Below are 10,809 nucleotides of genomic sequence, written 5' to 3'. Positions count from 1 at the left end.
GTGTTATTTCATTTTATTCCCTTCCCTGTGTCTATGTCTCTCATATCCTGAGTGTGCTGGTTACCATTTTCAAATCTCTTTTGCTGTGCAAGGGTGGCTCTATACTGTTGGTCTTAAGAAGAAAATAAGCCCCTCGTTCTCTATGTCAATGCTTTCTCAAATAGGAACCAATGGAACAATCCTATTTCCCAAGTCCACCCAAAAATGGTTGAATACACATGTTCTCTGTCTCTAATGAGTGACCTCTCCTTATTTACTGCCAACAGGAACACAGTGTGGCCTTCAAGTTGTACACACAGAATCTATGACAACCTAGACATCTGTTACTCACAAAGTAGATCTCTTTTGGCTGTCTCATAACCTTGAGTGTGTTCATCATAAGCTCAGAACATTGTGCAAATCTGTCTGGTAGGATATCACCAGTGTCGTCATAGACCTCAGTTGGAGCAGGGTACATCTTCCTGGTCAGCTGACTCAGGTTGGCAGTGTGCCGCAGCAGCTTCCTCAGGCTGCTCAGAGACAGGAAGTTCTTCTGAAAATTGACCTCCATGAATTGGGAGCACTGGCTCAGGGCAGGCAGGAGGACACTGATTTGGAAGTCCATGATCAAACAGTTCTCCAATCTTAATGTTTGCAGCGTAGCTATCAGTCTTTCTAGCAATCTTCATAGAAGTAAATGACTTAAATTTAAAAAGGGGACACCACTCAGGTCCAGGTGTGTAAGCTGATGGACACTTGGAGACTGAGACAGATAACCCATGTCTGACTGTGACAGCATGCAATGAGTGATTGCAAGGGTTTTTAAGGGATCCTGTAAGTACCTAGAGAGAGATAAAGGAGAACATGTCAGTGAAGTTTAATAGTGGTAGAGAGAAGGCTATAATTTCAAGGTAGCAGAGACCTTTCAGAGGTCATTCTGAGAGCATCATGAAGGTAAAGCCAAGTATGTTCCCTGATATAAGAATACTAACATAAGTTTTGTCACTCTAGGCAGATGACATATTCTATCACTGTAACTGTTTCTGCCTGTAGATCTACAGTTCCCTCTGCACGTATGAGCACAAAACCACATCAGTGGACAGATGATATGAGGAGGAAAACCCAGTAAGGCCACACTCATGTGGCTTACAACCATCCCTGAGTGTGCCAACCTTGAGCTCTCTGAGCCCAACCGCCATACACAGTCTCTGTCCTGTGAATGGGCCTTCCCTGTGGGTATAATCACTATCACTCACTTCCCATCTACTACAGCCTCAACATGTGCTCCCACAGTCATTGCTCCATGTGGAATCAGAGGCAGATAGAAGCTGTACATAGAGCTCTGAGGTTGGAGCTCACACAGAGCAACACGTAATGTCACACTCCATACCCTCTGTAGATCTGTTTTTCTTTCATCTGAGTCCCAAGTACAGGCCTTGTCTAAAATATGGACACATGCATCACAGTCAGAGTTAACTGAGGTGACGACTCAGGATGCTAGAGCAGCAGAAAGACTACTAAATCAATCATTCTAACGTCACATCCATGTGAACTCAACCGTGGTTGGAAACCCAAAGATGTGCACTGAGGTTTCATATAACACACAAAGCTTTGCTCTCGCCTGTGGAGAATGCTTTCTCTCGCTCCTTACTTGAGCACTTGGTCCAGGCATTCATTCAGGAAGCAGACATCATTCAAATAGAGATGCTGGAGCTTATGGAGTTTGGAGAAATGGAGAGTGAACTCTGTAAAACACCTCTCTTTAATCTCTCTGTTCCAACGCCACTCCAACAGCATGTATATTTTACTGAGAAGTTTCTGAAGATTTTTCATCTGTTCCAGGCCAGGGGCTACCAAGACAAGGGTTCTCAGATCCCAGCTTGTACACACTTCCAATTTGTGAATAAAGCCTGGCTCAATAAACTCCAGCAGGTCTAGGAGGTTAAAGGCAGGGATGGCCCCAAACTCCAGCTTCAGACAGATCATCTGGAGTACACTTTTTCTCTGCTTGGCCCACTGGTAAATATATTTTATGCATGGACATGGATGGCTGGACTTAAGAGAAAGGTTCATCAAAACAGTCAAGGCCTGTTTTTCCTCTCGTGTAGGATCATACAGCACTGGTTGGTTCTTGCTAATGACATCTGGAGAGCAGACACCGCCCTCTATTCCAGCCCACACATTCCAGAAGTTATGATAGGCATCTCATAAATAGAGCTCTTGTAGCTTCCACCTGCTGAGGGTCTAACAGAAAGGAGATTCAGATGTCAGAAGACCCAATTTATAATCTGTTTTGACCTCACATTTCCTGTTCCCTTACTTAAATCCATTCCTTGAGGGAAGAGGCAAGGACAGATGTAGTCATTGCATACTGACTACATCTGTTCTCAGGAGTGCGATACATACTACTGACCTTTTTCTTTGTTTCCCTTCTCCATGATGGTGGCAGGAGAAGCCCCTGATCACCTTGGGCCACATTCTGAACTGTGTAGTCACTTCCCTCTATGCCATCATAGGTTGAACCTTTTCTGCCATCAGCAAATCCAGACCACCCAACATAGCCTTCAAGGTCTCCAGGTGGAAAGTCTTCATCAGGGCTCCCACAGGAAGGCATGGGAAGGGCCAGGCTGCCACCATCATCTTCAGGGTTGTAGCTTGTTTGCTGGTGAATGCACGCCTGAACAGTGGTGTGAAGAGCTCTATGGGCAGGCTCTTCAGAGCAGAGATGGTCAAAGCTTCATCTTTCAGCAAACTTCTTCCTGCCAGCTGCAGGAGAGTGGTGAGGCCTGGAGGCTCATCCTGACCTTCAGGTAGGCGGATACCATGGAAACCTCCAGAGAAAGAAAAGTTTTCAGGCGAAACACTTTTAATTTCCCATTACACAGTATGTGTCTGTCATAATCACAGTTCCTTCAAGGGCCTCCTGAGGATTCATCAGCACCTACTCCAACCGATTTTCCCTGTTTTTCTGCCCAATCACATCCACTGCTCTGCTAAATCCTACTCTGTTGGGAAGGTGATAAAAGGAGGCTCAAACCTGAATCTCACACTTTTGCCGGCAACCATCTTCAAACATCTCTCATCAGTCTCAATAGCAAAGTTGAAGAAGCAACACTGTAACTATGCTTTGAATTCAGTCAATGGAACTAGTTAGAAGAAGAGCTTTAGGCACTGGATCCATGTTGATCTCTAGCCTGCTTTTTATGAGATTGAATACCGACAATTGCCAACTTAATACTTTCCTGAGATTCTATAGAATACAAAACTCTATAGAATTTTCATTTCTCACTCAATAAACCAATAATCACTCCAATTTTTTTTTAATTAAGGCATATTGTAGATTTGGGTAAAAATTGAGAGTGCTTGTCCAGTGGGCCTGAGGTCTTGAATGTTACACGTTAGCTCTCTATAACACAAGGCATTTCAACATCAGCTCTCAGTATTCAGGAGGCGGAGGCAAAAGGAACAGTGGTTTATGACAGGAACATATAGAGTTCTAAGCTAGCCTGGGCTAGATGAGATTTGCTATTTCAAAATAGTCCCACACCATCCAAAGAAACAAACAAAATACAATAATGACAAAATATCCAAAATGTTAAGATGAAATGAGACACTGGCTAGCCTGGGTAAAATGGGGTGTCCTGATGTAGTCAGTGACTTACCTGATCTGGACACTGCTATCAGGTCCTACCCCCAACAAGAACAGGCAGCAACTCCTAGCTCCAAGGCTTAGAGTGTCTTGTCTGACCATTCTGATCCTTCTATCCACCTGCACTGCTCTCAAGCCTTTCCTTTGTAACTCCAGCTCTCAGCCACAAGTTGCAAGTTGATTTGATGAAGTTCCCGACCTTTCGCCCTTTAATCCTATTTGGACTTTGTTTTTCAGCAGGTTTCTCTATGCTATAAAGCCCCTGCAGGACAGGCTCACCTCAAACTCACAGAGATCTGCCTGTTTCTGCCTCCTGGGTGCTGGGATTAAAGGTGTGCACCACCACACCTGGCTGTAAATTCTGCCACTGAGGACCCAGGGGTCAGGACGATCACTAGTTCTTTCCAGCCTGGGCTACTATGGTCATTTCCAATGCTAACTAGCCAAGACCCAAAAATGTATGCCAAAAAATCAGAAAGCGTGGGTTAACACTAACAAGGACCAAATAGTATTTCAGATGAAGTCAAAGCTGCATTTTTATTCAAAACCAGCCTCTGCTCAGTAGAAGGGACAGATATGAGAATTCCACGTGACATCTGAAGTCTAATGTCCCCAATAGAGACTGCCAAGCCTAGGTGAGATGTAGTGTCCGGAGGGGAGTGCAATATTTACCTTATCTGGACACTGCTATCAGGCTTTTAAACTCCAGCAGAGTGAACCAGTTACTCCAGGCTCCAAAGCTCCTAGCGCCTTGTCTGGCCTTCTGACCCTTATGTCCCATTTCCCTCACACCTTCCTCTGTAGCTCCTCCACCTCTCAGCAACAAGCTGCCACCTTATTGGATGATGAAGTCTCCACCCATTTAATACTATTTTAGCTTTGGCTTCTAACTTTTCTTTTTAGCTTTTGTAGTTTCTGCTTCAGGCTAACTGATTTGTTAACTGAAGTATGTCAACCCAGAAGATGTTTTTTGTTTGCTTGTTCTTCTGCTTAAAAGCTCACCCGGAAAAAGGCACAGTGCCACACTGGGATCCCCAAAACCAAGTATAGTCACCAAGACTTTCTGTTGGCGTAAACCCATGTCTGGGCAGTCTTCTCTCGTGTGTACCCCACAACATTTAAGACACAGTCAAAATCCAGGACTGCAGAAAGCAGCAAAGACCCTTGGAGTGACAACAGAGATGGTTGAGAGCCAAATCAATCCTTTAAAGGGTTTTGTTGTTGTTGTTGTTGTTTTCCTTTTCTTCTTTTTCACTTACACAATGTCTTATATGTCCAGGCTGGCCTGGTACATGGTAGGTAGCTAATGATGACCCTGAACACCTGTTCTTCCCTCCTGTACCCTACACTTCTAGACCAATCTCGAACTCACTGTATAGTGCGAGCTGGTTTTAAACTCATTACGAACCCCTGAGTTACCTTTCCAAATAACTCAAGTATTAGATGTAGTTGAGCAATAAAGCCTAGCTTTCCTTCTGCTATCCCTGGCCACATTGCATCATGGGAGACTGACTGATGCTGACTAGAAAGGGTCTTCTAGTGAGGCAGAGTGACTTAGGAAAGACAAATGACATCAAGCACACACTGATTTATCAGCACAGGGAACACTGAGGAGCAATCACAAGTGAATGGATGAAGAACATTCATCTATTCCCATTCTCCCTTTGACTGCAGTTGGAGTGGGGAGGACTCAAGCCATTGCCATCACTGGCTCAGTTCACAGTTCATATAAAGTGCTTTGAGCTCTGGTGTGGCTGCATGTTGACACTGTAGGCCCTTCTAATTCCTGGGGGAAAGGGATCCTACAGCCTGGTTCTTCTTTTTCCTACCAATTCCTGCAATAGTCAGTGAACCTTTATGTGTCACAAACTACTTGATGCTTTGACTTTGCCTAGTGTCTGTACATCTAAAGAAGCTAAGCAAGAAATAGGACTCTGGGGAAGATGATCACTCCTCACTCCAAATGGGGTGGACATCAGAATAGAGAGAAACAGGGAAAAGCACAGGAGCCTATCACAGAGGGCCTCTGAAAGACTCTATGCAGCAGTGTATCAAAATAGATGCTGAGACTCATAAACAAACTTTGGGCAGAGTGCAGGGAATCTTATGAAAGAAGGGTGAGACAGTAAGATCTAGAGAGGACAGGAGCTCCATAAGGATAGCAACAGAATGAACATATCTGGGCATAGGGGTCTTTTCTGAGACTGAAACTCTAACCAAGGACCATTCATGGATATAACCTAGAACCCCTGCTCAGATGTAGCCCATGGCAGCTCAGTATCCAAGTTGGTTCCCTAGTAAGGGGAACAAGGACTGTATCTGACATGAACTTAGTGGCTGGGTCTTTGACCACCTCCCCCCACCCCCCCCCAAGAGAGGAGCAGCCTTGACAGGCCACAGAGGAAGACAAATAAGCAGTCCTGATGAAACCTGATAGACTAGGGTCAGATGGTTGGGGAAGAGGACCTCCCCTATCAGTGCACTTGAAGAGGGGTATGGGAGGAGATGTGGAAAGAAGGAGGGTAATGGGAGAAAATGAGGGAGGGGGCTATAGCTGGGATACAAAGTGAATAATCTGTAATTAATATAAAAAAATTAATTAAAAAAGAATGTAGCTGAAGATAAGAGGTCATACAGGGTACACTCCTGAGGGAATAAATTTCATTTATGGCAGTGTAGTGTCCAAGTGGGTTACATAGTAATGGAAACAGGGACTGCCTCTGACATGAACTGATTGGCCTGCTCTTTGATCACCTCCCCCTGAGGGCGGAGCAGCCTTACCAGGACACAGAAGATGCAGCCATTCCTGATGTGATCTGATAGACTAAGATCAGAAGAAAGGAGAGGAGGACCTCCCTTATCAGTGGACTTGGGGAGGGGCATGCATGAAGAAGGGGGAGGGAGGGAGGGATCGGGAGGGGAAAAGGGAGGGACTTATGGGGATATACAAAGTGAATAAACTGTAATTAATAAAAATAAAAATTAAAAAAATATATAAATCAACTGAAATAAACTTTTCCTACTCTATAGTATAGATGATGGTCCATATGGCAAAATAAGTTAGGTATTAGTATTTGTTATTCATAAAAAAACCGACCTGTTTAGATATTTGTTTGTCTGGAGTGCTTTCATGCTACAAACATGGCCATCCTAAATGCAGACTGCCATATATTAAATTTGTTTGCTTTGGAGGAGATATTCTTAACTGCTGAGCCATCATCTCTCCAGCCTCAGAAGGGACATTTTTTAGGTTAGAGTTATAGGACTAATAATAATAATAATAACAACAACAATATCTGTTCTGTTTGTATTTTCTTGTTGTAACTGAACTTGAAACCCTGGAAATGTAATGAAAAATCTAGCACATACTCTGTACCACTTGGGCAATCATTAGTCCATCTTTGTTTCAGGAGTGTACCCTGTATGACCTCTTATTTAAGCTACATTCTTTAGAGACTCGTGTGTTTTATTGTGAATATAAGTTTTTTAGTGTGTATATATGTGCATTAGTATATATGTTCATTAGTTTGTCTTCATTCCATGTAACTTGTATAAATAAAGAAGCACCTGATTGCTAGAAAAACAGAGCCACAGAACAGAGCCAGCCTTGCTGCTAAAGAGTCAGATCCATAGAACAGTCAGCTGCAAAGATTCCACTGAGGATCAGGCCTGGCTTACTTCCTCCTCTCGAAGACTTCTTATCTCCTCTGTGGGCTGCACTGTCAGCAAAGACCCTCCTAACTCCTCTCCATGCTGGAGAAGGCCCCGCATAATATTAATAAAGAAATACCTCACAAAACAATGGAATTTAACATATAAATGATTTCTGTTTATTGAAGTCTTTTCTGTAGGTAGGAAACACTAAGGCACCCCAGTTATACAGGTTAAGAAGGTGAGGTCAAGAAATCTGTTCAATTATTTAAAGTCCTACATGTTGGATTTGAAATGAGGACAATTTCAGATCCAATGTTATTTATAGTTTATATATTTCTAAAAAATTACCGTTTCCTGTGAGGGTGTTTACACATACTGCTTCCCATGAGCAGCCAAACTGTGGCTTCACACTTGCTCTCGTGAAAATGACTGAGAGTTCTGGTTACACAAAGCTGTTCTAGCAATGTGAACTAATAATTTTGGTTATTTATCACTTACTAATTTTAATTTACTCTTACTTTTTACATTTTCCTTCTTACTTTTCAATTTAAAATATAAAATAATACATAAATTATAATGAATTTGTGCCAAGTAGAAATGTTTCTCCATGACTTATAAATGGAGCCTTGTTAAATTTTTCCTAATGCTTATTTAAAATCTATACTTATAAATGACTATTTTTACTAACTTAGTGGTAAATTACCATATAAATGCTATGGATGTAACATAGTTGGTAGAGTGATTGCCTTAAGGAACGTAGTCCTGGCTTTGATCCCCCAGCTCCTTACAAACAGATATGAAACAGCACAACTGTCATCCAGAAATTTGAGAAACTTGGAGACAGGATGAGTAGAAGTTTAGGTTAATATTTAGCTATATGACATTCAAGGCTAGACTGGGACACACAGGAGTACATACCACCAAAATAAATTAAACTTACTTTCTAAGCTGTGGCAACTTGGTGCACAGATTTAGAATTTTCCACATCACCACAGTCTTTTTGCAGCTTCTGGGTATTCTGATTGCTTTTTCTTTCTTTGAGTTACTACTGAAAAACCATTAACTACCACACAGGAGGGAAAGCATTTGCTCTGAGGGGAAAAAGTATTTGTGCTTTTCTCTGCACCATTAATATGCTTTAGCTGGAGAATTTTTGTGTCGCCTGGAAACTTAATATAATTATCTTTTATTCCTCCTTTGCTTAAAATTTTCATGTTAAAGTAGACGAAAATGGAATTTCTTTGCACTCAGTAAGTAGATTGTGTAATTTGATCCCTATTCTGTTATTATGGGGAAATATTTTAATTGATTGTACTGCCAATCAAATGGGTAAATCCCATTTTACACTATCATTTCACAACTTTGTGTATTGCTAAATTTTATTTGTTATTATATGGTGAAAAACATTGTATTTGTATTCATGAACAATATCTATCCTTGCTAGCATTAAAAAGATGAAAAACTGGTTTCATAATGAATTTCATAATGTTTTGGTTGGGTTTGTCTATAAGTTTTGTCATCTTAACAATTATGAAAAAATCAATATGGCAACCATCTTAGTTTAAAGTTTGTATTCTGAGCAAATATAAATTATAAATATAAATCTAGCAATATAACCTGTGCATAGTCCTAATTATATTTTCTACCAACTTTCTCCTTTCCACTTTTTTATTGCTCTATTGTTATAAAATATTTTAATTTGTCCTTCCTTCTCTGATATTTAAAACTAAGCATCATGAGAGGTCATAATAGGCTCAAGCTTATGCATTTGGCCTATCAACAACTTTAAAGTTCACTGTACAGGTTTTACTAGTGGTTAAGGATGCTTGGGTTTTATCAGTGTTTTTATCATTTTTATCACAATGAAAATATAATTTCTGGGGTCTTCATGGCATTTCTTTGGAATAAAAACAGGGAAAAGAAAGCCTGATTAAAAATTAAAAAGTGAAACTTTCTTCATATGCAGATGGCAATAACATGATAATGTACTGAAATATCTCAATACAGACTTACATTTAATCATTCAATCAATTTTACTCTAAAGACTACAAAAGAAGAGTATACATTTGTCAATGAGGACCTTAAAGAGATGAAATGACATTTAATGTTCACAGATAAGAACTTAATACTGCTTAAATCACTGTATTTTCTAAATCCATGTACATACTTATCATAGACATCTACTGTAGAACAAGACCACCCTATCTCATAGTGCATGCAAAAGTCCAGATGAACTATCAAGTTTAAAATGAACAAAATGAGTGAACTCAGGGATCCTGATATCAAAAGTAAGTATAAAGCTACAATCAGATGGTCGAGTTCTGAATAGAAATTATAATACAGATCAATAGAACAGGATTGAGAGTCAAGGACTAAAATCTTACAATTAATGTCCATTGATTTTTCAAGTAGGTAGGAGGGAAGTTCAGTGTGGAAAGATTATTTAATAAATAGTGTTAGACAACTATAGATGCATCAGTAAACAAATAAAACCAGATTCATATATTCTACCATATGAATAAATGAACTCAAAACACATAATTCATTTGAATATAGAAGTTAAGACTTTCATATGATAGAAGAAAATAGAAACAAGTCTTCATGACTCTGGCTGAGACTCATTTATCCTGGGCATCTTAGGCATATTACAGAAAGTACAAACGACAAGCACATAGGTCAATCAAATTCCATCCAATTAAGCAGCAAAACAATTTGTCTTTAAAAAACAAGAGAATTTATGATGATAACAAGCAAAATTGCAAAAATAATCTTATAAGATTATTTAACAGCTAAGTGATCAGTTAGTAGACAGCCACAAATAATATACACCATCCCCAATTTTTTTTTCTATAGTCACTGGAAAAATGAATGTAGGAACCTCAGAAATGTATTTCACGCCTCCTTAGATGACTTAGCTTTCTATAATAGACTGATGTTTTGCTGATGTGGAAAACTTAGAACATTCATATGTTCCCAGTGGGTTCACAAAATCCCCACTTACTTTTGGAAATGTATTGGCAGTTACTCATGCATAGTATTGTCCTATTTGTACTTCGTAAGCACATAACCAAGAGAATTAAGAAACCATGCTCAGGCCAATATTTGGGTTTTGTTTGTTTGTTGTTTTGTCTTCCTTGAATTACTTTATTTATTCACTTTACAAAAAGATCCAAACCCCCTCCCTCCTCTTTTCCCGGTCATACCCTCCCACTGTCTTCCCCCATTTCTCCCTCCTCTTCTTCACAGAGAAGGGAGCCCCCTCCTCACAAGCCATTCCACACTGCCACTTCATGTCAAAACAGCTACTAAACACATCCTTTTCCACTGAGGCCACACACAGCTGCCCAGCTAGGGGAAAGTGCTTCATTAGCAGGCAAGTGTATCCATGTCAGTCACCGCCTCCATTCAAGTTGCTAAGGGACCCACATGAAGACTGAGCTGTCAATCAGCTCCATTAATGTAGGGGGCCTATATCCAGTCCATGCATGTAGTTGGTTGGTAGCTCAGTCTTTGTGAACCGCCATGGA

The 10,809-nt window shown here is 40.6% G+C and overlaps 1 protein-coding gene across 1 annotated transcript; it reads right to left on the bottom strand.

The window, feature by feature from the left end:
• Window positions 1–253: 253 nt before the first annotated feature.
• On the bottom strand, window positions 254–4,709 carry LOC129668528 (PRAME family member 12-like). The gene is given in 5 exon segments (XM_055596558.1): window positions 254–821; window positions 1,631–2,223; window positions 2,503–2,756; window positions 2,759–2,842; window positions 4,631–4,709. Coding segments are annotated over 5 exon segments (1,578 nt in total).
• Window positions 4,710–10,809: the final 6,100 nt, after the last annotated feature.

The sequence above is a fragment of the Psammomys obesus genome, unplaced genomic scaffold (assembly GCF_907164565.1).
Source record: "Psammomys obesus unplaced genomic scaffold, mPsaObe1.curated_primary_1811, whole genome shotgun sequence".
Taxonomy (NCBI): domain Eukaryota; kingdom Metazoa; phylum Chordata; class Mammalia; order Rodentia; family Muridae; genus Psammomys; species Psammomys obesus.
This window is presented reverse-complemented; position numbering and strand designations above follow the sequence as displayed.